The sequence below is a fragment of the Pogonomyrmex barbatus genome, unplaced genomic scaffold, assembly GCF_055798465.1.
Source record: "Pogonomyrmex barbatus isolate J1 unplaced genomic scaffold, ASM5579846v1 scaffold9, whole genome shotgun sequence".
In the NCBI taxonomy this organism is placed as follows: domain Eukaryota; kingdom Metazoa; phylum Arthropoda; class Insecta; order Hymenoptera; family Formicidae; genus Pogonomyrmex; species Pogonomyrmex barbatus.
The window spans coordinates 1,272,063-1,298,748 of NW_028297193.1; the positions used below are offsets into that span (position 1 = coordinate 1,272,063).

At 42.8% G+C, this 26,686-nt stretch overlaps 2 protein-coding genes and 1 non-coding gene across 7 annotated transcripts in view; 2 read left to right on the plus strand and 1 right to left on the minus strand.

The window, feature by feature from the left end:
• Ets96B (ETS variant transcription factor Ets96B) overlaps positions 1 to 26,686 on the plus strand; it is an 81,534-nt gene that overhangs the window by 50,160 nt on the left and 4,688 nt on the right. For 2 of the 5 annotated variants that reach the window (XM_089084765.1, XM_089084763.1), the window contains 5 exons: positions 17,945 to 18,059; positions 20,554 to 20,607; positions 21,563 to 21,622; positions 24,096 to 24,240; positions 24,434 to 24,570. In XM_089084765.1, coding sequence (XP_088940891.1) covers positions 17,945 to 18,059; positions 20,554 to 20,607; positions 21,563 to 21,622; positions 24,096 to 24,240; positions 24,434 to 24,570 — 511 coding nt within the window. Of the gene's footprint in view, positions 1 to 13,412; positions 13,637 to 17,944; positions 18,060 to 20,553; positions 20,608 to 21,562; positions 21,623 to 24,095; positions 24,241 to 24,433; positions 24,571 to 26,686 lie in introns of those variants that run through there. The other 3 variants (XM_089084764.1, XM_011641443.3, XM_089084766.1) reach the window with 3 other exon arrangements.
• On the minus strand, positions 8,389 to 12,370 carry LOC105428872 (solute carrier family 25 member 44). Its single transcript, XM_011641442.3, has 5 exons — positions 12,119 to 12,370; positions 11,051 to 11,366; positions 10,664 to 10,971; positions 10,388 to 10,574; positions 8,389 to 10,313 (listed from the first exon to the last, which is right to left on the minus strand). Exons 2-5 carry the CDS (start codon positions 11,223 to 11,225, stop codon positions 9,994 to 9,996), a joined length of 990 nt encoding a protein of 329 aa, XP_011639744.1. The 5' UTR covers positions 11,226 to 11,366; positions 12,119 to 12,370; the 3' UTR covers positions 8,389 to 9,993.
• Positions 20,757 to 20,829, plus strand: TRNAK-UUU (transfer RNA lysine (anticodon UUU)). The gene has a single exon. It is a non-coding gene; the product is annotated as a tRNA-Lys (tRNA).

A 26,686-nucleotide genomic window follows, 5' to 3' on the forward strand; every position in this document is an offset into this window, starting at 1 on the left:
ATAATCGATATACTTGCGTGATTCCAACCTGGCCGACGGTGCCAACGAAAATTCATTGAGCTATGAGATATTCCAGAAATCTTCACCTCCCAAATGTGATATCGATCCATTTCCGCGGATCATGCAGTCGCCTCTTTGTAAGAGCCAGATTGTGTTTTCCGAGGAAAACATAATCTTCGTTCCTCTTCTTTGCGCGTATTATGTGTCAAACTCTACTTAGGAAAATTCTCGTGTGTATTTTCGTAAGCCTTTTCAAGCTCGAAATCTATCGGGCGCAAACGGTCGACATTGATGACATTTACGCATGCAGAAGCGGTTTTAACGTCGCACGTGTTCCGAAGGGAGAGCGATTTAGGGTCCACAAACCAGCTAAAGATAGCAGCCGAAGGGGTCACTTCGCGATTTCTCCTCTCTTTCTCTCTTTCTCCCTCTCTTTCTCTCTCCTTCCCTCTCCTGACCTTCTTCGTTTATTCGTCCTCCTCTTTCTTTCAAGATCGCAATTTATAGAAGCACTCGGCACCTGTCACCTTTCCGTGGTACACCGAGGACGCGCGTATTCTGCCTCCAATCTCGAATAGGTCGACGGACCTCGTCGCGCTCGACGGAGAAGGAACAGAAGAGAGAAGAAGCGGGAAAGGGAAATACTTTGAAACATTTCGCCGCATCGGCCGCAGTTTCAAAACAACGCGCGTTTGAAGCGACGGAATGTCTTCCAGAGAAACTGAAGGAAGGAGGCTCTAACTTCCATCAACCGAGTGTTATTTTGAGGAGGGCGGTACCCTCGAGGAGTTTCCACGCAGATCTAAGAAAACGCAAAGATTTTATAATTTTATTTTTATAATTATTTATAATTACTCGAGCGCGAATTCAAGAGGGGGAGGGGCTGCAGCTAGCTCCTCGGAAGGAGTTAACGTCGCCATTCGTCACGTCTCGCGTTACACTATACAACGCCAATTCCCGATTACACGACGACACTCGTTAGTACACACGGAACAGCGAGCGCGACGTTAACAGGAAGCGCGCATCTGCGTGACCCGCAACGGGCGCCATACCCTTTAAGTATTAACGGCAGCGCTCGTCCTACGTGATCCTCGTACTTACGGTGCGATTGCGCGCTGTCCATCGCGCGATCTTCCGTTCCATATAATTCACGGATTACGGCCGCCATCGCGTCGTCGAAGACGATCGAAGACGCGCGTAGATCCGCGCGTGTCGAAGGAAGCGAGACCGCCCGCCGAGCGAGCCGACGCCCGATCCGTGATTCCGAGCCATAAAATAGATATATAGTATCTCGAAATTACCGAATTTACAAGCGGACCGTAAATCATCTCGAAAATGATCCCGCCATTAAATTAACAAGATGGGAAGTTTGATTTCGGCCGTTTGACTCGTAAAAAAAAAAAAAAAAAAAAAAGAGAGAGAGAAAGAAAGAAATGATGTATCTCCCTATCTGTTAAGCGTCGCGCTTTAACGAAATTTATCGTTTCCTTTGTGCGCGCCGCCACGCGCGGGAGGGGAGGGACGGGACCGCGGCGAGTCTCGGATGCGGCTCGACGTGTCGATCGACATGTCGATTGCGAGTCGAGGGATCTCCGCTCTGCGTTATTCGCGGGCCTGGCGACGTCTGGCGACAAATGCCACCCTCGCGCAGTTTACGCAGTCGAAAGCAAACACAGACGGCAAAAAAGACGGCGAATCCCGCTCGTTAAAGGCGAGGGCGACGCGTCTACGCGCAATGTGCAATGCCATTCGCGCGACGAACGTTGCGACGCTGACCAGGCACTTACGCAAGACTCGGAACGTTTACTTTGGAGATCGGAACGATCTTCTGCAATTATTTTTAATTGTCACGCCCGCATTATACAGATTTTACAGGCACTTCCTCGTGCGCGCGCGCGCGCGAGCGCGCGAGCGCGCGACCACGGCCTGCAATTAATGCCTCGCACGGTCTTATTATCGTAATTGCCGCAATCGTAGCGATTATTCATTAGAGGGATAAACTCGAGGTGTTTGCGAAGGAATCTTCCTGCGCGATTAACATCACGCGCGTGTGCGTGATGCAGAAGCTAAAAACGGCCGACCGGCAAGGCTCATTTACGAAGCACCGAAACATTTACATTCGCGGATTGATGGACATTAATTAAAGAGGGTTTCTTTTTTTTTTATTTTTTTATTTTTTTTTTATCCATTCGACGACGGCAGCCGTACGAGTTGTTTTCGTCTCGTAATCCCGATTCCCCGCGATTTTGTCGCGTAACGGCGGCGATACACGACGGTGAGCCGACACAATCCTATTTTTGCGAGTGCACCAGACAGTTGGACGTCTCCACCGCTGGTTCTATTTGCGTATCATAGCGAGCCGCGAGCGACGAGACGTAAAACACACACGAGACGTGGGCATTATTAGCGATGTCTGTTGTCCGCGTTTGCGAAGTTTAATATAAAGGGATGGCGTACTGTTCCTTTTGGAACTGTCGCTTTCTCACGGGTTTTACTCTTGTTAGTCGAGATTCACACGCTTTTTCCAGACGTAAAAACGTACAAGAGAAGTCGTACAGAACGCTCTTTTAGATGTTTTGCGTTAAAATTTTCTAATAATCGATTAAAGATTAACAATATGTTTATTTTAGTGCAAGTAAATAAGAGAAATTCTTCATCTCTTAATTAGTGTTAAAAGATCATTTACATTTATTTAAAAAAATTATATTCAAAAGGAATTTTACGTTTAGAATATTTTCATATATAAATATATATGACTTCCTTTTACCTATCATCTTTAATATTATCAATATGAGATTTATCTGTCATCTTGCAACTTATTTCATGCGAACATATCGATGCTATGATGTAGATGATTCGTGTGTTTATACATAAATATTGATAGGAATCGATTTTTAATTCTTTCATCTATATAATTTCAGTATATTATATAAAATATATAATAGATAATAATAATTTACGTGCTGCGCGATTAAAAATTATTTGGTATAAACAGGATAGAGAGACTTAACATTGTTATAAATTCGATTACATTCAACCATTTATTTATTTATTTTATATTTAAAATGCTTATTAGCCTTTTTGAGGCTTGATTCTGGGCGACCTGTCAGAATCATAAAAATGGACCGTATCTGTCTCTATCTATCTAAACTGCAGTGTAAGAAGGATCAGGATCTTCCTAATGACAGGCAGATCCCCCCGTGTCGCTGTACGAGTCTCCCTTAACAAGACATGTACGTTAATAAAAGTTAATTTCATTATCTTTCTGATCGAGAGGATTCGTGGTCGTATTATACGATACAGCCTTTGCTTAACGCGAAGTCCGGCGTGATATCGGAGAGGTATGCCCCGCGGGAGCTGAACGCATAGCTTCGTAACATTAAAGCTAATGGCCGTAATAAAGGGTTCTCTCGGTAAGCACGGACGGTTTGTCGTAACGTAAAAAATCTTGCCGCAGCATGAAAAATTCGTCCCGCGCGTAATTGCGTAGCCCTTCGGCTCTCTTTCTGGGCTACCGTGTCCCTTGTAGCAATCGTAGAAATCTAGGATCTCTCAGAAGAAGAGAAGTCGCATGCTGAGTTCTGTCTTCGCCAACGAAACTCCCCCCCCCTCTCTCTCTCTCTCTCTCTCTCTCTCTCTCTCTCTCTCTCTCTACTCATCATTTCTCTCCATGATAACAGAGATATTGTCCGTATATTATTGCCGTTTGTTATTACTTTTACGGCTTGACTCGTGGGTTTTACGACTCGGTCGTTAAGAGTCGGTCTACCGGTGCTGTTGTGCGAGAGAGGCCATTGTCGCGTTAGAAGAGATCCTGGATTTAGCGGTTATTTACGTCAAAAAGCGCACCGTCGCGTCTCACCGATCATATTTCTCCTCCGAGCGACAGAGATCCGTTCCTGCGCCTCTCGAATTCCATTCCATTCTACCTCGACTATTTTCCTTCTCCACCTCGCCGTTTTCATCCTTTGAGTGCGAAGGCGGAGGGAAAGATCGACGCCGCGAAACAAGAGTCCGAAGAAGCTTCAAGAGGAACGACACGAGTCTCGCAGTTGGCGTTGCCGCTTTACGCGTTAGATTTAAGCCCCCTTCGCTCGATGTAGAAGACTCGAGCGAGTCGCAAGTCCTCACGTTCGGCGTTCATTTAAATTGCCACGCCTTCCTTTTTTCTACATACACGGCGAGTTTAATCGCCAGAAGGGGCAGGATAAAGATGTAAAATGACGTACTCGCGTTTACAGAGTACCGCCGCGAATTAACTTAGACTTCAGATGCCAAGTGGATTCACGAGGCAATCCCGTCCTCGTCACGTCGTGATGCCTCGATAGAGAATAATTTTAACACGCGTCTTCACTTCGGCTCAGGTATCCGTGTATCTCGGCACCGTGCACGCTCGCCACGCGTGCTTCGAGACGAGGGCATTCACGCGTAAGTATAGTGCGCGCGCTTTATAACCGGGCGAGAAGCGAGGCGACGCGCGGCTAATCCGCCGTTTCTTCTCCCGAGAGCCGCGGCAGTCGAGCGAGGGGGGGGGAGGGGGTTGCACTACCGGTCTAAATTCGCGTCCGCGTAAATCATCGTGCTCACGCACGTGCGTGCCCGCGGCCACGCGCCGCGCCCCGGCACCCACCACCCCGCCGTTCCTCGACATCGCGTTTCCCCGTTTTTTATCCCCGCGGCCGAGGCGCGAGTTCCTTCGACTCCGCGTCGGGAAGATCGCCGTTATCGCGTCGTGCGTATCCTCCTTACCCGTAGTTAATCCCTTCGCTCTGCTTCGCTTCGCATCGCGGAGAACGCTTTGCACGCTCGAGGCCGCGGCGAACGCCGGGGGATCGTCCGTCACGAGGTTCGCGGAGCGAGAACATACATTGCATTTAGAGTGGTTACAATTGCAAAACAGCCGCCGTGGCTTTTAATTCCAACCAATTTCGCAATCGATCTCTCTTCTCAAAGGTTTCTGGAATTTTTTATTATTACTATTATTATTATTATTATTATTATTATTATTATTTAACACTCGATGTCTTCACGTCCCTGTTTCTCTTAAGTGTTTGATTAATGATTGAGCATTGATTAATGATTGTCAGCGCCGGTGACGACAATAACAGCCGCGATAATGACAATAATAATGGATAATGACCGGCATCTTTTTACCGGCTCTAACTATGCAGATGCACGTTGCGATATTACCATGGAGAAACACATCGCCGCGGGTACGCGTTGCTCACGCGGCGAGAAAAATCGTGGAGAACGATTAAAAGTTCAGGTCGAGGAGCTCTCGTGCGCTTAAGCGCAGCCGGTCGTGGCACGTGAGCGGTGCTCGTACTCACGCATGCACGCACGCACGCACGCACGCACGCACGCACGCACGCACGCACGCACTCACTCACTCACGCACGTGCGTGAGCGCGATGATTTACACGGTACGCGGATTTAGAACGTACCCGCTGGTTGCTCCTCGGGCATGCTTGCGTGCGTGCGTGCGTGCGTGCGTGCGAGTCGTGCATGTGCCTGAACATGTCGTGGACACGACATTTTAAGCGAGCGTCAAAAATAACATTAGCGTGTGAGATAAAAAAGCTCGTTATGTAATATACGCTGCGTCAAATAGCGCATTATGAAGATGTTCGGGCAGAGAAATTCTGTTTAATTTGGAACATTATCCAGATCTCGAGTTGAGTACTGTCGCTTTCGTGATGGATCTTATCAAAAGTTTTTACGTCTTTGGGGATATTCGTAATTTTAATTTAATTCCTCTGGATCTTAATTTCAGTGCTGGAAGAATTATAAATTCGATTATAAGTTCTTCAAAAGTAATTATTTTTTTTTGTTATTATGTTATTATGTCCTGATATAGATCTGAATTAAACTCGTACAGGATATTCACGGCCGAGAAAGCACATCCTACCTCTTTTTTTTTTTTTTTCTAGTCGCGTCGTTCCGACGCGCCGTAGTTCTTTATAACGAGCGTACTTTTTCGTCGAGCGAAGAACCCCCTTCGCTACTCGGAAAAAGGAAGCGACGTTAATGTCGCGCAACCCGGCTGCTAGACGGTGCGACCATGGAGGACCTTGCCCGTCGTCTGGCCCTTCGTATGTTTGAGTTTAGAAGAATTTAGTTCCAGGAACGACTGCAAAGGGTTTCGCCAGTAATTCATTTCCACGTGCTGATCATTTCGCGTCGTGCCCTTGTCTAGCACGAGGAATACCCCCTTCTCGTTCCCTCCTTCCAAATATAGAATATTTTTAGGGCAATTTTTTTTAAGGATGTAATCAAACAAAATTTTATAATATTGGATATTAAGTTTCGCATATATCAAAATTAGATTTTAGCAATGTTGAGTGAATTTTGAATTCTGACAATTATTGAAAAAAAAAAAAAAAAAATAAGTACGAAGATTCTTATACAATTGAATAATACGAGCGTTCCTAGGCGCAAAGCGACACTTCGGGGCGTAAGGTCGTCGTTCCCCGCGCGAGCTATTCTCTTCCACGTATCACCGTGCTCGTTTTGCCGGTGGCGACCAGAACATAATGAGGGAAGCGAGAATAGTCCTTAGAAAATGAAGCAAGGAGAGTCGCTGCGGGAAAAGAGGCCTCTGGGCGAGATGACTGACGAACGTCGCTAATGAGAAGAGCGCGTGCGTTCCGTATTTTCTTCCTTCCTGAACCGCACCTTTGAAAATTTGGTTAACGACTCAAGGGGCGAACAATGAGTCTCTTCTCCGAGTCTTGCTTCCACATATTTTTTTTTTTTTTTGTTACAAATCGCCCGAGATGCTTCCTTTTTTTTTTCTCCACAAAGAACAGCGAGAGTAGTCGTGCAAAACGCGGCGCGATCTTCTCGAAAATATTTCAAGCGCGAGATGGGAGGTATTTTCGCCGCGCGTATAATTCCTTGAGAAAAATTGCCGAATATTTGGCCATTCGGATTTTACGATACCATAAAGCACAAACGAACTCTCTCTCTCTCTCTTTCTAACCGGCAATAGGTGTCATTAAAAAATCGCGGAGACAAAAAGGAGGATGTCGCTTGATGTCTCGGCGGGATGAAAAAGATCCGTCGCCCGACGATCCCCTTTTTAGACCGCCTCGACGTTACCGGCGATTCCTCAAAGAGAGCAAGGAGATGTTCGTTTGGTGTACATCATTCTCCGAATAATATTCTCTTTTCCCTTTTGCCGCGCCGATCCACGAATGTTTGATCTCGCTGGAAATAGGAAACCGGCGAACGCTCGGTTTCTCTGCCGTTTGCTAGGGCGTTGCTTGCGATCCGCGTACATCGTTCGTATTCAGTGCACGCCAGGCCAGGTTTACACAATGAGAGCGAAATTTAATCTTTTACGATACGACGAGATAAATTTTTAAATGTTACATCGTAACGTGGTCGTAAATCGTGCGGACATCTAGCGATAAGAGCGACGTACTGGGGACAGTACAAGGAAGTAAGGCACGCACGCAAGTATGTGGAAAGTCGGGTGATAAGCCTACCCTGTAGATAAGAAGAATGCCAACCACAGAGTCGTATTAAACGCGTTAACGCAACGGCAGATGGCCATTGCGATTTCGCGGATAAAAATGTATCACTCCAGACCACGTGCTCGTATATACGTCACCGTACGTGTAGATTTACGCATAGAATTAGATGCGAGCGATTCATCGTCATTAAATATAAATGACAAAAAAACGTTCGCGTTGCGGTGTAAATAGATAATCCTTAATATTGTTATCATTCGCATTGAATTTGACGATCACGATGAGAAACGACAATTGGACGGATAAACGATCGTTTTTGGCGGTGCTCCCTGGCATTTGACGTTCCACGCGAATGCTCGACTCTCGCATCGCGCGATTATGCAATTATAAGTTTCGCATCGCCTGCAGAGCCGCAACGACGACGGCGCGAAGGCCGTCTCGCTCGGATTCGATTAATCGCCCGACGGGCGTTACCTCGGCCCTGGAATAATTCATGTATCCCCGAGGTGGGTGCAACCAACGACGCCGGCATAGAAAATCGCAGCGCCGATCTGGCGCCTAGTCATCGAGGAGATGTCAGATCGATCTACTCTGCGATGCATACCAATCGATGCATCCGTTCTTCACGTTCAGGAAACTCGGACGCGCCGCCGGGGCCCAGGCCTTTGTCTACCTCGCGTACGCTTCGTTCAATCTCGATCCCGTCACGATTTGCATGCGAATTAATCCGAGGCTAATTTGCCCGCGCGCGTTGCGCTCGCGTTGCGCCGAGCGTAGAAGTTTTACCCTTCCGCGGATAATTGCCGGAGCTATTCGCACGCGGATAATACTTTGGGATACAAATCCGGAATTCGTCTTGGGAATGGGAAACGAGCCGAAACACGTTCGTTTAATATTAGTTAAAGATACGAAATTACGTTGTAATAGCTAATAAAATTTATTAACATTCTCACGGAGGGGGCTCTCAATTTTGTTGCTGTATATACATGGACAATGTGTAAGTGGAAATATTAAACAGTCATATTTCTTAAATCTTTGCGGCGTATCTTCTACCGATATTTCGAACCAGTATAATCCGCTTGATTTAGATATTATATTCTATCCGTTATTTCAAAACGGCCGATATATTTACAGTCGACTCTCTCTCTCTCTCTCTCTCTCTCTCTCTCTCTCTCTCTCATTTGATCTGGCTTTAATCGTTTCTGTGTTAACCGATCATAGTTTTGCCGAGATTTTTCAACAGATCTGATAGGGATCTGACTGCGATAGGAAATTGTTTCATATTTAGACAACACTGTTATAAACTTCTCTCGCTTCAGTTAATTTTTAACTATCCGGATATTCTATAAGTCTCGTTGCGTAGCTTTTCTATATATATTATATCTGTGCAACATAACAAACAACGTAACAATAACAACATATCGTTAAGAATTACGGAATAGATCCACTGCTCAGTTTTTTATATAAGTAAATATACAATAAATATTTATATATTATATATCTTTTTATTCAATTTATTATTCTATAAGGAGTAGTTTTGTGATGATTTTCGGATTACCCAGCCATTCATGTATTCGGTTCCATAGGCGATTAACAGGGAGTCGATTGTATACGCATTACACATGTTCACATATCTGACTAGGATCATTTACATTGTAAATGAAATGTGTATCGAAGATATTGGCTGTTTTGAAAATACGAATAGAACATATTTGTATCACAGTAACATATCTAACACATGTTACGAGGTTTTGTACTCCATCTGATGACACATGACACTAGCGTACAAAATGCGCTTTATTACATATACAAATACTCGCCTAGTTGCCATCGTTCGGAATTATCGTTTTATGTACACCAAAGTATGTCAAGTTTCCTCTCTACGAGATTGCGTGATATATCGAATTACGGTGCGCGAAGTACAGCAATGACGCAAAAAACGAACGACGATACAATTATGCCGTTACACGAAGGAACGATTTTGCTGAGGTAATTAAAAATTTCGAATATCGAATATAAATCTGAAGATAATTTTGTTGAGTTATCAAAATGATTAGGAAATAATATAGGACATTCAGATTGTTGAAATGTCAAAAATTTTTGTCTTGTTATCATCAAATGTCCTATATATATATATATATATATATATATATATATATATATATATATGATAATTTTGATAGCTCAACAAAATTATTTCCAATACCTGACTACATTTTTAACGTTTCAGCAAAATCTATACCTTTTTATTTGTTCGTGTGATGAAGAGAGATAGCATCGTAATATAAATCTAAGCACAACTTAACATTCCATAGCCGAAGAAAATTATTTTAGTTGAATGTAGCTTCTTTCACGCGGGATGTTTTCATCATTAATAATTAAGTTGTGATCTCTTCTTTGATGCTTAACAAGTTGTACACAATGAAAGGCGCATCGCAGTCGTATAAAAAAATCGCGGATGAAACACACGATATTCCATCCGTACGAAATTAATCGTATTAATAGTAATTCCAAAAGCTCACCACCGAATGTAACTCTTGTACTCTTCGGTTATGCTTACTCTCTTGATAGTTTCGTAACCTAAGATTATGGAGAAACTAAAACAAGCGGATTGTACGAGCCTCGCGGAAAGTCCTTTGGTAAACATGTGTAGTCCTTCCTCGATCCATAGTATTCTGAACGCACTTAGCATGCTGTCTAATCGTTGCACTTGCAATCTCGCCCGCACGATGTCCAAGGGGTTCGTGATGAGTGTGGTCGTGAAACCCCCCAACGTGCCGGCCATCGCCTGTATACACAAATGCGAGAACCATCCAGGAAGCAGCCTTATAAGTTCGTCTGTCAAAAAGAAGATATGAAAAAATATTATTATTATTATTATTTTATTCGACGAAGAACAAAGTAACGATTACCTTGATAGACTGTATACAACCCCCACCAAAGGGCGCTATTGGGTACGTATGCGCACAGAGACGCCACGTACCCTCGATAGAAGCCACGATAACCATCCCTCTGATAAATTAATTTTATTATTTCGGCGGAGATTTGCGCACGAGTCTTCCCGGATTCGAGGGTCAGACCTAACGGATTCATTCCCATCTGTAAAAGACTTTCGGGATGATTGTCACGAATACATTGAATCGCAATTGAAGATGCGCATAATTTTGTAAGAATTGCACGGCTCGCACCTTGTCTACGTGCACTCTGCCGTGCTTGGTGCTGTTTATCCCGAGGACCATCAGGTGCTGACTGAGAACGTCGAAAGGAACGACTATCGTTTGCCCGACGAGACTGGCAGCACCGCCGGCGATCAACGCTTTGACCTTGGAATCAACGCGCCCAACGGAAGTGTCCTGCGTGAGCAAGTGGCGTACTCCCTCGTATGTCGATACGTAAAATACCCCGGAGACAATTTGAATGGAGCTTATCCAGAAACCCCGATAGAGTCCCGTGATGCCTTCCAGCTTGTAAATTTTTCTACATGCGTCTATCATGCCTGTGTGAAAAAGAGATATTATGTAAAAATTTATGGTTTTCTCTATGAGTCGATTTATGTAGCAACTGATTTGCGTTACCATTGTACATGTGATTTTGTCTTTGCACTTGAAGGCGAGTCTTGATCACTGTCAGAGGGTACAGGCAACACCTGACCGAGAACGAGGACAGCATGCTGAGGGGGAAGAATTTGGTTTTGTCCATCATGTCCCACTCGATGGTGCGGATGAACGGTGTTGCCTCTACCGCGGACATTTCTTAAATGTGGGTAGATACCGTAGCTCGTAGCGATAGATGGATCAAGCGGAAAAACTGGTGAAGGGTGGTATGGTTTAACCTGATGCCGCATAGCTCATCGGTGTATTATGAGCATTAACGCTCAAAATTCTGCAAAATCTGTAAATTTGTATAATTACTGACGATTAGAATCAAGTCAGTGCAATATTAGAAGCGTGATCAGAGAGATGAATTGTTGGGGATTAGGTTAGCTTAACCTCAAAGAGAAAGGATTTTTCTCGAATTATATATTTTCGTATAAATATCCTATAATACGTATATTATTATATGTTTACATTTGTTTTAATTTACAAATTAAAGATGGCCTTCTAGCAATATCCCAAAATAATTTGTCTTTAGCGAATGACGCTGTAATTAATTGCAAAATCAAAACATCATATCGGAATCACATGACTCGAGAACAAAAATTGTAAAACTTCTACAGGGAATTTAATTGAATTTTACGAATTTATGTGTAAAATAATTTAATTAGCAGTGGAAATAATTCGACAATATTCATGACAGAATAATCATAAAATATGACATCATATAAAACTGGAGCAATCCATTACTCCGAATTCTTTTCGTTGCATCAAAACAACATCTATATCATTTATTATTATAATAATAAAATATTATTATATTACAAGTATGAAAAAAATTCGTCGAGTACTTTTTCCAATTAAAAAAATTTTTTTTCATGACTAGGTCCAAAAATATTGTGGCTAAGAAATTGGAGTAAAGTAACAAAAGATTCAGCAAATTTACATTATTATTATCGTTATATTAACATGAATATATCGACGTTATTATTGCACGATTAATTTCATGGAAAAATGCAAGTCATTCGCGAAAAATCTGTCGATACTTACAATGATGTAATACGCTTTCCGAGATGATTTACTCCGATTTAACCTCCTTTTGACGTACGTTTCCGCTATTTCCGAAGGTAATTCTCTGTTTACAACATGATCGACATGTGAATCGCGTTATCGCGGATCACGTCAACAAGCACTTAATATGTTTTTCAATGTAAATTCATTTTCATTCACAATTTCACAATTGTGGATTCACTCGAGATAGCAGAAGCTATGGAAAATTATGGGCTACATGTATTCGGCAAGGTTGTCGCGCACGCGCTCGTGCGTTTCTTCCTCGTGGTGACATCTCGATGGAAAATTTTACAGATTGTGTGACGTATTTATCCGCGGATGTACAAAGCGGTAATGTCTGATAAGATGTCGATTATCATCAAGGAACGTCTCGATTGCGCTAAATGTAAGAGACAAGTGTGACTTGTGTGCGGAGCAATCGAACAAATATTGAGACAATTTTTCTGATAAAATAAAAATAATTTCTAATAAAAAATAAAAATAAATCGAGTGGAAAAATGAATTAATTGTACATTAAAGGAATGGAATTTTTATTAAATTTAAGGCTATCGACTTGATTGGCGGATATCCAATTTCATCGTCTTGACTGAATTGAGAGCAAAGGTTATCGTTTGTATGTATTTTTAAAAAATATAATTTTCTATCTTTTCAGCGAATGAATTAAGATGAAAAAAAGTGATAAGTGCGAATTTTATATTGTAGTTATACAATACATTTTTTTAAAATTTTTCCTTACAATTTTGCTCAATTGTCTAATTACAAAATACCTGGGTCCAAGCATAAGAATTTTTTTCCGATAATTACGTTATAAATCCGCGAAACTTTCCAAAGATCGCGACCTGTGCTCCGTAGAAAGAGAATTATTATTTCTTCTACTCTATAAGCTTATCAAGATCGAATTGCGAGTTGCCGAGACGGTCACGTTCACTCGGGCTGGCTTAAAGTTTTATTAAAACGTATCTCTATTCGCGCGCGCGAATGTCTCGATGGCGATCGAATCGAATTTACGGAGCTGAGAGCGATTCTCTCTCGCGTGGAGGCTCGCGGCTCTGCAGCATCATCCCTTCGTTGATCGCGAGCTCGTATGTCGCCAATGAGTTCCAGGCTCCGCCCAGCACCCGGTCGGCAGTGGTCGGCAAGGAGGTGAAATACGCGCAGGACTGAATTCTACGTCACGTTGGGGGCGTACACCCGGGCTCGGAGACACAACCCCCCGGCTCCGGCCGCGAGGGTGGCTCACCCCTCTGTTCGCGCCGAGATCAAATCACCCGATTCAGTGCTATCTTCGATCTTCGCGCTGTAACACCGGCGACGATCGACAAGACTCGCGTCGCGCGAGTTCAATTGCGCGTTCAATTCCGAATCGGTTCTGTTTGTTGTCCAAATTGTGAGAAATTTTTGGTCTTGATCGCGAAAAATCGAGGACGAAACAGCGAAGTTATGATGAATCTTGCCGATCAGGAGGTGCCTGCTGCGCCGACGGAATTGGCGGGTTTAGTAAGTAATTAAAAATTATTTATTATTTTTGAAGAATATCATAATTTGTATTGGATTTAGATTTCTAAATCCAATACAAATTATGATATTCTTCAAAAATATCATAATTGTATTGGATTTAGATAGTTATTAAAATATGCGTCATTTGTTGTGATTTTTATTAATTGTTAAAGAATACTATTTAAATATTAGCATCTTAAAAAATTAAGCAAATGTGTTAATTTGCTCTATTTTTATACATAAAGAGATAAGCTGTTAAATACTTATAGATATAGCTTACATCGAAAATTTTTCTTTTTAATATTCTTGCAGAAAGATTGCATTTAAAAAAATAAGCCTTTTTTTATAAATTTTTTTATAAATATCTTTTCTGTCTTAATTTATATCAGTAATAAGAAAATTACAAAGTCACATCAAGAGAAAAAATATACAAATCCTAATCTCTGCTCGTCGATTCGTTTCCAGATAATAAATTTTTTTTCATCGCGTCAGCGATACGATAAAATTGTAAGTATATCGTCAAGTAAGATAGAATAATCGAAAGCTAAAAAAAATGATTTCATGCGTGATTATTATAGATATTATATATATAAAAAAAAAAAAACGATTGCGAAAAAACAAATTAGATTAGTCGATTCCACTAGTTATGAATACGTCCGACTACATTTAACATTTTTTTTAAATTTATGAAATATGACGTCACGTCAACGACATCTCCGATATTTAAGAGCACGAGGACGCAGCATCGCCGTTGTCGGTCGTGAAAGTGTTTAAGATCCATTAAGCGCCGCCGCATTAAAAGCTCCTCTCCGTTTGATACGGATATCCGTGTCCGACTTCCTCGGGACCGACACAATGGAATCCTCGGCGAGTGGCACGAGGTCCAGGGTTATCGTGCGTACAATGCGGCCACTCGAGAGATGATCGCTCGGTCGGGTGGCGAATTGCCGCGGCACGCGCCTCCACGCTCCGCTGGCTCGTCCCACGGGTGCCACCCCTTTTGTATCCTCTAAACACGTAATTGTCGCCGTTATTCCTCGCGTACGTGCGTGCGTGCGTGCGTGCGTGCGTGCGTGCGTGCGTGCGTGCGTGCGTGCGTGCGTGCGTGCGTGCGTGCGTGCGTGCGTGCGTGCGTGCGTGCGTGCGTGCGTGCCACCACCGTGACGGCCCGATACGCGGGACCCGCGCCCGCGGGTGGTCAACGGCCAGGGAGGGGAGGGGGATGACTTGGCGAGAGGAGCACTTGATTTATGTTTGTTGACTCTAAAAATCGGCCGATTCCCACACGCGCTCCCCGCCTCACCGTCGGATCGACGGCGCCGTTTAATTGACTGCCGCGAGAGATAGCATATGTCACCACTCGAGTTTCCCATGATTAGGGCTGGCTTCCTCGGGGATGGGGCGTGTGCGGGATTGCCTGTGCTGGACTGTTTAGTTACTCACTTGATTAACTTCTTCGGTGAAACTTTGGTATTAGATCAAATAATGGGATCGCGCTGTAGGACAGTCATCTTCTGTTCTTGTCTTATATATGTGATATATACATGGAAAAAATAGTTTTGCTGAAGTATCTAAAAGCAGATACGATCGGATACGAATCTGAAAATAATTTTGTGTATTGGCTATCAAAATGTAAGACGTTAAACATGATGATATTGATGATGATATTGAACAAATTTTTGATATTGTAGCAACTAATTTGAATATCCTGATGACATTGTTTTGATGGTTCAACAAAATTATTTTTGGATCTATACCTGTCAAAATTTTAGATATTTCAGAAAGGTCCTTTTCATAGTTATAATATATTTGACATAAAAATGTTACTCTCGTAATTAAATCGACACTTAATGCAAAATAATACTGCTTATTGTTCGAAAACGAATAATCGAAAGCAAAAAATTTCGACCCTTCTAGCGCGATCTTTCCGTTGTATTGTGAGAAGCAATTAGCTGATAAACTTCACCACAGTACGACGCGTTCTTTAATCTCGAGATCTTTCTCATACTGTCCCTTTTGCTGGGCATTGTTCGCCTTCTAGTGTTCAACGCCGTCATTATCTTCGCAGTTGCTAAGGGTAGGAAGACGGCAGAGAAACTTTCTTGGTGAAGTAACGCGACTTCTCGCCTGTAATTGATAAAATTGACCGTCTTTGCTATTCGACATGTAATTAGCAGAAGAACTTTAACCACCTTTTCTATCCGCTGATCAAAATAAAAACATACGTGAAACGAGGATTATTGAAAATATCTTAAATCCGCTTTAAATAAAATGAAATTTCTTTTTTTTTTTTTTAAATAATTTCAAAATTCAAATATGAGACAATGATTATAACATATATTGATATATATATATATATATATATATTTTAACATATAGTTTTATGTATATGTTGTCATTCTTTCCAAATATTTTTCATTATATTCGACGAAATTACATGGAAAGAATGATTTTACTGAATAACAATTTATTTAAAAAATTTTGCTCAGTTCAGATTTGAAAATAATCTTGTTATAAAAATAATTATATAAAACGCTTAGTTTAATCGTCCTATAATTATTTATATGATTCAACAAAAAGTATCTGGCCAAATTTTTAAATATCTCAGCAAAACTGTTCTTTCCACGTGTAAACAGCAAATCCTAAATTCCAAAACGATTTGTTCATTGTTTACACCAATTTCCCACTTCAATTACAGAATCTCGAATCTATATCTTCGATCTCTTCCTCTGAAAAATCACTCCTCGTCCCTCAGCATCTCACATCTAAATTCTTGCCTCTCGCTCCGTCGGGCGATCGTGCATCGGGGATGAGATATAGTTTCGTGACGTGTCGTCGTCCGCTCGATGACTTTATTATAAACCGTACCGAAGTGCACAATTACTACGAGGGTGGAGAACGTGGATTGGGGTGCCGCACCAGGGATCCCTGTAGCCCCGTCGCGAACGACGGGGCGTTCCCTCGATCCGCCGTGGGTATCTCGTTTTCACGAGAAGCACAAATGCGCGTGTATATAAATTCGCATGCCGAATGTGCCGCGCGCGTTCGTCTAAAACGACATCCGCTGGGAAAGGTTACGAGATATCAAATGGTATCGCGTATCCGTGTGTTTGCGTCCTCCACTCCACGCGTCATTGCCCGATCAATCCGCTGTTAAATCCCGTTCGACAAAAAAGTACCAGTTATCGAGGACGCAACGAGGGATTACCTCGATCGTAAAAACTCATCGAGCAACTGATGATATATATAGATGATGATATATATATATAGTTTCTACATGTTACTTTTATGATTGAGATATTAGAATATTTAATTTAATAAATTTTAGAAATATTGAATAGATAGATTTTTTTTTTGTTTAATTAATTATAATACAGATTTTTTGAGATTGAATTTTTGTATTAAATTGTTGCACATACACACGGAACATTGATTTGTATGTTTTGCGCATGATTGAAATACTCATTGATGGCGTTTTACGAAATCATTTTTGCGCTAGTAAATATGTATACATAATGGATTGACAGGCGTATTAAACATTTAAGGCGGTATTAGTGGATGTAATTAAAATTTATGTTGAAGCGCGCGGATTACGGGCGCCGTGCCATCGCGGCAACTAATTGCGGACGACGATTAATTGCGATCAAAGGAAAATCTCGAGGAGAGATTATGAACAAATAATGAAACTTTGAGCAACGTGACTCCGCCGGATACTCGTTAATATCAATATACTTTTTATCAGAAATGTCCGGGGAATTGTACATGTTACAATATTTTAGCAGGAGCAATACGGCAGTTCAATTATTTTATCGTTCGGTGAATTTTTAATTTTCACGAAAAGTCTCTCTTTTTTAAAGAGCATGACATTTCACGCAGCATGATGTTTTGTCGAGTCAACTGTCTCCCGACAGTTTGTAGTCAAATTCTACGGAATCAAAGGCAACGTCTACGTTATCGAAATTCCCAAAACCGGTAACTGAGTTTACCACTAGATTGCCCCGCAAGGAGGAAACCGTCCAATCGTTCACCGGATGTCTTCCTCTTGCCGCCTCTCTCACCCTTCACCCTCTATTTCTCACTGTGTCTTTCGCGCTTCTATATTGAGAGCCCCGAGTCTTACAATCACTCGCTGAAATTACTTGCATTCTCTTTTACACTCGTCCGACACTGCTTTACTTTACTTTCGAGAAAACACGTCGAATACCGCTCGCTCGGCGATGCAATCGTATCTTTCTCACTTGAAAATATTTGGATATTATCAAATCTCTGTATCTTACTAATTCATAATTCTTTTCCCTGTGTTTTCAGCCCGGAAACGGATTCGGCAGACTGCCCGAGCCGCTTCAGACGGTGGCCGGCGAATATTGTCCCAGTAGCTACCCGGTGTCGCAGACTGCGAACAATGAGAAGCAGCTACACACGGGTGAGTGGAATTTTTATTAACGAACAACTTCGATCATTTCGATAATAGCGACCCGACACTTCTCAATTTCAATACGTATTGCGAATAATCGGGGCGAGCGCATGTTCCCCCCATAAATTTTGTACGCACGTTCGCTTCGACGCTTTCCTTCTCTCGCGCAGAAAATATCTGAATCACTTTAACGTTTTAACTTGACGTCCTTAACGAACTTGCGAGGGTGTAATCAAGGGAAAAGGTGAAGCGACGCGGGACAGAGACCGGTCGATTCTTCGATTCCCCCGTCGTTCGACTTTGAAGCTCTTTGATACCGTCGCGACTCGGAGACGTCGCGTTTCCATCGAGGCGAGGCTTTCGATACACGAAGGCCGTCGTGTAGATCGCGAGAGCGGAGAAGCGCACACATAGGGAAGGGCACACGTTTAGGAAACACGTGCGGGGATGTGTACCCCAAAACGAAGCGCCGCGCCGCGCCGCGCCGGCAAGGAGAGAGGCGGAGGGTGAGCCATACCCCCCGAAGAGAGCCTGTCACTCGCAGGCAGTCGAGTCGATATCTTTATATAGTCGCATCAACGACGACATTATTTTCCAAAGGTCGCGGCGAGACGTGGTTACACCGTGAGACGTCGCCCACGAGACAATCCGGCCGGGGATACTCTTCGCCAATTACTTCCAAATAGGCCGGCCGACATTTCCGTGCGTTCCGACGCCGTAGATAAACGAGAGCTTAGTCGCGAGTACAGAGTCCGACGATGATATCCTTTACTTTAAGTGATGCGACCGCGCGCGTTTATCTGATAAACGCCACAGACGTTTTCTAATCGGCGAGATACAACGATTTTACTGCGTCCTCGACGAGCTAATTGTAATTTGTCTCGCCACGAAACCAAACAACGTTCCTCTTTCCGGACGAGTGTCTTAGCCTTGACCCAGAAACACAACGTCGATTCCCCGAGACGAGATTCAATGAGTGACGTGTTATCACCGCAAAGACTCCCCTGGGATGTCCTCGCAGTGGAACCCCCGCATCGTGTCCCCGTGTCGAGGAGAATCGTCGAGCAACCCCAGCTCGGCGTCTGGCTGCAGTGATTGACACTTTATATCTAGCATTGGCATGCCGTGGCGCGAAGCCACCGCTCGCCCGGGATGGACCACCTCCGTCTAACTCAATCACTGCCTATAATGCCGCAATTTCTCTATCATAATCGCGTTACGTCCCCTCCACCGGCATTCGATCCACTTTTCGACACGACGATTCAGAAATATTGAAACGCCGCCGCCGCGACGGACGAAAGTACCGTCGATCGCACGACCCGCTTCCTTCTCTCTTTTTCTCTTCCTCTCATATTTTCCGTGTGTCTGGAAGTGGCATTGTAACGACTTCTTTACGACGAAAATATCGAGCAACATGAACATTTAGCCGAAATATGAAATCTTTATTAAAATTTATGTTCGCGGTCTGTCAATTTTCATTTTACTTCTCCTGCGTTTCGTTAATGAGATTAATGTGATTACACAGAGTAAAAATTAGTTTTAAGAGAGAGAGTTTCAAGATTACATATCAGATCTCATATGTAAGCAAGGTTATTGTAATCTTCATATAGAAGATTTTTAATTTTGAGTTGAGCAAAAGCAATATTTACATCAATAAAAACACAAATTCAAGATTAAAATTTTTAAGAAGATTATAATATTTTTTATCGACGAGAATACATTTTTCTGGATTTAAGGCTAATTTTTTTCTGTGATGTGGGCTTGCTTTATTAAAATTATGATAGCAAAGAAATAAAATAGAAAATTTTAATTACACATGATATTTAGCTTTTACTTGATATCAAATATGATTTGTACTCGGCAAAAATAAATTCGTTGCAAGTGACATGGATTTTATGCGACATCCAGACACTCAAAGTGTGCAAGTTTGCAGAGGAGAGTATCGTTATAGCCGAGCAATGAGCTGTGGCGTAAGTAGATTCGATTCGGGCTGGATCTGCCGTTGAACAAAACGAGGTTATCGCCGAGTGGCTACCCATGGCGAATCCTGGAGGCCCATTAAACGCAACCCCAGTTTTCTGCGGTAGCATTCTTATGCGGCCGTTCACGCAGAAGGGTTTGTTTTTGCCCCTGATTCATTCGCAGCCTCTCGCTTCCATTGTCCTCTCACGGATCTTGCTGATCTCTCGATCCAGATCGACGCGTTCCTTTCTTACGCGAGCGAATACTTCGGCCGCTTTAGGTACCAAAAAACTGCTCTCTCTTTTTTTTTTTTTTACATCGAGCCTATATATAAATCGAGTAAATACATGTATCAATAATTAATCAAAAATAACGGAAACGAGCCGCATGTCCTGTCAATCTACGGCAAACATCGCTCGACGTTCGGTATACACAAAATGAATGTATTTGCATTTCCTCTCGCCCATTATTTACTTTATCTCGCGATCAATAGCGCGATTAATTAATGCATATTATTTCGAAAAATTAACTCTGATTACAGGAAATGAATTGTACATGCCGCAAGGCTACAGGCAAGAAACTTGGTTGCAAGATGGTGAGTTTCTCATTCTAAATTTTATTTCCGTCGCACATGCATATTTCACAATGAATCCATTATTTATTATGATAGTAGTAATTTATTATTCGTTATGCGTTCGCACGAACCCGACTTGAGTACGCGCTTAACTCCTACCGAAACTGTCAGCCCGGATAGCTCAGTCGGTAGAGCATCAGACTTTTAATCTGAGGGTCCAGGGTTCGAGTCCCTGTTCGGGCGATTATTTTTTTTCTTTTTTTTTTTCATTTTTCAGCTCGTAAAAAAAGTATTAGTAATACGAATGACATGGTTTTGTATTATTAATCTAATATATATAAAAAGTCTATTTTTATTAGATTATATTAACTTTAACTTTTGATTTAGCTCATATTTTATTTTTTTTAGCTCTGAAAATAAAAAAAAGATAAAGGATAAATTAAACCGAGATTAAAAAACTAATAGAAATGGACAGGACTAATAGAAATGGAGATTTAATTAATGAATACACGAAAATTGTTGTTTTTTAGCTACAAATTATATATAGTTAAAAGTTACATCAGTCACAATATCATAGTAAAATAAGAATAAACGGATAAAATTTCGTGAAAAATCGCGATGTTATTGAAATCATTATCGCAAATGCCGTCATTGATTTTTAGAATTTAGAAACGTAGCATGAAATTAAAGCCCTAAGCCGCCAGCAAAGATAATTACACGCAGCCACTATTCGCTCGGAACATTAATTTTAATTACCTTGCCCAACTGCGATGTAATACGCGATGGACGTAATGTAACGGATGATCAAAGAGGGATGATTTTACCGCGGGACGGAAGCTCGACATTTTCGTTATATATTCGAGTAGAATATTTTTTTTTTTTTTTTTTTCTTTTCCTTATTTATCTTATCGGCAGATGTGATTGCTGTTCAATTTATCGCAGATGAGCTAACATGAAAAATGCCTCCTTCGCGCAGGTAGCAGCTCCGAAACCGAGGACAGCGAGCAGTACGTGCCCGAATTCCATCAGATGTCGAGTAAGCGTCCATTTTCCATTTTCGCTGTATTCATTCGCGAAACTGCGTACGCCAGTTTACGTAATCGTAATCGTTTAATCCTATCGGTCATCGCGGAAAGATACCGCGCATTAGCCGCGTCGCGTCGGGATACGAGATGTCTGGTAATTCGCCTGGATAAATAAATCCGGGATTGGAATCCGCGGAACAGGATTGCAGGACGCCAATCTCCGCTGAAATCACCGCGAAATCGTGTATATGGCGCGCGGAAGTGTTTCGCGCGTCGGTTCGGCCTCGAAAATTGGCTGGGAAATCTGTGTTAGCGCGCTCTATCTAGAGGTCTAGATCTCTCTCCTCGAGGCACCCGCACGTCCTCCCCTTCCCCCCCCCCTCCCCCTAGATGTCGCGGCAGAATCGCCCTGAAAAATAAAGCAGTCCAAGTTGAATCGAGAATTGAAATCCCGCGTGTAGTTAACATCCGCGATCAAGCGAAACGAAGGGAGTACATTTTTACGAGAGTTATTAAATTATCGGGAACGATCGTGTTAATTCATCGAATTCGTCTCGATTCGTCTCGCGCGATTTGGCGCACACTCGACGAGTCATCAATTAGCGATACGTTACACACCGCACATGCATGTTTAATTAGTCGTTGACACTTTCCGCGAGCGCTCGCGCGCGCGCGCTGCGGTTTTCCCGCTCTCGACCGAGACGGCCTTTTTCCGGGCGATCAGCGGAAAATCGTCGAGTCCCGACGAATTTTCCCCGTTATGCAATTCGCGACTGGGGTAAATCGCGACGGCCTCGCGCAGCTCGGCGGGGCGCGCAATATCGGTCCTTTATTAAAAACCGGCGAGAAGACGCCCGCGGGGCAGAGTTCTTTTTAGCGTAGCGTGGAGAAACGGAAAGAATCAACACGGGGCGCCTCGGCGATCATCGATATCGGATTACGCGAGTAAGCACTTTATATTAAGCCAGCGGCGATTCGTTCCTTCTTTTTTTCCCCCTCCCCCCTCTCTTTTTCTCTCTCTCTCTCTCTCTCTCTCTCCTCCTCATCCCCATCCCCTCCCATTAACGCCGCGCTTATTAACGTCGCTATCGATACGCCGCGCCGCTGCGTCTTTTCCGCAGACGACGACGCGACGAATCGTGAGATGATAAGAGGACGGAGGAAATCGGCTCGTCGTTCTCGACGTTTTCGAAGCCACGTTTTCGAAGCCCCACGTGAAGCGCGCGGGCCCGCTTCAGTTTACATTATTCCGGGCGCAAAATTCGCGACGCACGATACGTGTAATTCAGCGCCGAGCAGCAGCGTTGAACAAACGTATCGTCGAACATTTCAACCGGGCGGGCAAACACCCAGAGGGAATCGGGGGCTAGCTAATGTCTATATGCGCACCGACGTGCACACATGCGCGTACATACATACACACACGCACGCAATTCCCAGGCCGCGTATCTTCCGTGTAATATTATATGTAGCTTGCGACGCATTTAGGAGGAGAGATACATGCTCGTGTGTATGTACTCGTAGCCGTAGACCTTTGATGTAAAACGTCGCGAGATGCAACAGCGATGTCTTCAAGTCGAACGATGGTGCTTCTTACGTTTTTTTTTTTTTTTTTTTTTTTCTCCCAGCTCGATCTTAATGGGATAATACTGTATCGAAAGAACCGTCTTGCTGAAGTATTTCAAAATTTTCGTCAAGTGCTGATGTGAAAATAATTTTATTGGCCATCAAAATGATTATATAAAACATTTAAGCGTCACGCAGCAAAAGTATTTTAGCGATCAATTCGAACGTTTTATGGAATTATTTTCATAGCCCAACAAAATTATTTCTGCTTGGCCAAATTTTTAACAAAACTGTTTTTTCATGCGTGTTAACGAATAATAATTTCGAGGAGAGATAGAGAAATGTTCTCTTTATTTTTTTTCGAACTAAAGAAAGATTACAATAGGTGTGTCTTGACAATAATTGCACGTCACATCCGTTGAAGCTCGCTGTAGAAAATAATTATTACGAGACTTCTCGCGGACGATAAGATAATTCAATCTATCCCGACGCGCTTCTTCCTATCAGTAAACTTCCAATGTTTACAAATACAATTATTGCCGGAGGCTTGTGACTTATGCTTCCCACGACCCGGGAGTCTGTTTGATTTATCAGGGGCGCAGCCCTCGCCCTCGCGAAATCGTCGGCACCCCATTAGACCCCACCTTCCCTCTCACGTGTCGTTGCAGCGATGCGTCTTCACTTCCGGTACGACACGCGCCGTTATGTCCTAACGCCCCGCCGTTCTTTCACTCGTGAATCGTCCGAAGAAAACGATCGTGCGCACTCGATAAACAGTAATAATATGCGGCAGGGAGGCCAAGTCGTAAAAGCCATTCCCTCGAACGTGGCATTGATGTAGCGATAAAAAATGAATCGTACGCTGCGAGAGAAGATTCATGGATCGCGTTGTTCATGTAATCGTTTCGCTTGCATTAGGTGCGAACGTGAAGCAAGAGTCGAGTAATTGCACGAGAAACAGCGACAACGGCAATTATCATCCCCAATATCAGTCCACCTCGGTATCGGTCGCTCACGGCCAAAGCAACGATTTTCTCGAGATTAGCTCGGGTCGTTGCTTCGGGTAAGTTCGAGAGAAAGCCGCTCGAGCTTCCTTTTTTTCTAATATCAGTACAGTTTACAACAGTCTTGCAACATAATTTGCATGAAATTTATGTTGCTCCGTGAATGGAAAGGAGGAATCTCGCGCGAACCACCTCGCGTCACACGAGTCTCGCGAAATTAACGTAAAACGAAATCTTGCGTGTTACCCGTAGGAACCGAAAGATAAACGGATCGGTTAATAAGAGCACGAAGGATGTCGCTGTGAAGGAGGAACCGGCGGATCGAAGCTACGTGGAGCCGATTACTATAACGAACATATCATCCGCAACATCTCAGGACACGCAGAACGGTAAGAATTTCGGCGATAGAAACAACGAAAAGAATGATTTTGCTGAAGTGTCCAAAAATTTGATAAAGATCTGAAAATAATTTTTTTGGATCGAAATTATTATTATGTAGGACGCTTAATGATAATAATATTGTAAAAATTTTTAATATTTTGCCAACCAACTTGTTTCGCATAAATATTTTGGTAGTCTGACAAAATTATTTTCAGATCTGTATCTGGCCAAATTTTCAGATATTTTAGCAAAAGTGTTCTTTCAATGCATTTCTTTATTCGCTGTTCGAGAAGAAGAGTACACGATTCGCTGACTTTTATGTCTGTACAAAAATCCATCACCGTGACAAATCTCAGTATAAAAGCATCCACGTGGCGCTATTTCACCCCATGGAGTCTATAAATAATCGGAGGGGGTACAACGAGGGTACCTCTGTCCATTAATCGAGTCGACTTCCGATTAGCCTTTTGAGGGCCTCACGGTTACATCGATAATCATCGATCCGTGCCGTTGTTAATTCTTCCTCGCATTTATTCTTCGCGATCATTAAAGTGCATGTAATGAGAAGAACTCAGAAAATCTGCAGATTAACGAGGAGCACGCGAAATGCTTGCGTACATTAATTAGTAGAAGCGATTACATTTGTTTTGTATTTATTGTATACCGCATTTTGCATGTGCTATTCTGCGAAAAGTTTATTAAAGCAACGACTACCTTCGTACGAGAGTTAACATTTCCTATGATCGTTGCGAAATTCGCAACTAATGCACTGGACTCGTTCATGCATGACTGAGCATGCGTAATTGAATAATTAAACGATGCTTTCAAGTCGAAAGCTATGGCGTCTTGTAGATTCCAACAAAAGCTACCGAAAGAAAGAAAAGAGCGCGAGGCTAGAGATTCCCCGAGGGAAAATGTAAGTCGAAAGCTTTCTCTCTCGTGACTCGTGCGGAGAAGATTTTTGATGTAAAATTAACATTGTCTTTAGCAACTACATACTCTACGGTCCGAGCTTTTCAAGAATTTCCTTTTGTTATTCGATGTTAGAATTATACGAAACTTGTAACGTTAGGTTAAACGTAGAATTTTCTTTATTAATTATTATTAATAGTCGAAATGAATATTTGACGCGCGTGTACGATCGCGCGAAAATTTATTTGCACATTTTTTTTTTTTTTTGTTGAAAAAATGTTCTTCACGGAGGACGTACGGCGATGATAATCGTGATTTTTCTATCGACGCTCATTATTTAATAGGCCGTAAAAAAATGAAAGGTAAAAATACGCATCGCCACCCACCGCCGCCATCGCCGGGCGCCACTCGTCGTTCCGCTCGTAAAAGATAGAGTCGGTGAGGGGTTGCAAGCTCATGCTTCGTAATCAGACCGATTAGTCTTCCTTTATTCACGCACACATGCAGTCGCGGGCCGAATCCTTTAGGAACTCGGTTACGCTATATATCCATGGCTCGACACTGTATACGCGATACCACCCGCCTACTACCAAGTCACCTGGGATTATAGCTCGTGCTTCTCCTCGCGTAATTCTCCCTACCATTAAGCCGTTTTAATTATTTACACATAGTTTAGGTTAATAATAGGATACATTCCCTATCGCCCGTATCGATATATCCCGCAATCTACTTACGATCACTCGATTTATTTTTCAGACGGAAAAATCGTCTCGCATTTTACGGGCGGAAACCAGGGGATGTTTCGGAATCTCGGAGACTCTCAAGCCCAAGAACGCTGACGCAAATCGGGTGTCGAAATCTGCCATGCCATATGCTTTATTGCAGTGCTCGGAATTAGTTGCCCTTTTCGGCTCGATTTCGAAGGCGACACCTACAGTTTTCCCTCATTAGTTTTCCCGCTTGAGACTTGACGGCCGAGCCGCCGTAGCTTTATGCCTCAGAAGCGTCTTATATTAAAAATGCACCGTTTCCATCAAACTATTATTAAATCAATATCTTTATTAAATTAATTTTTATTTTTACAGGTTTTATTTTAACAGGTTTCCGCATCAAGTCTCGAGCGGTAATGAGGGAAGGCGACGTAGGTAGGCGTCGCCTTCGAAATCGAGCCGAGAAGGGCAATTAATTCCGAGCACTGCTTTATTGTGTTAT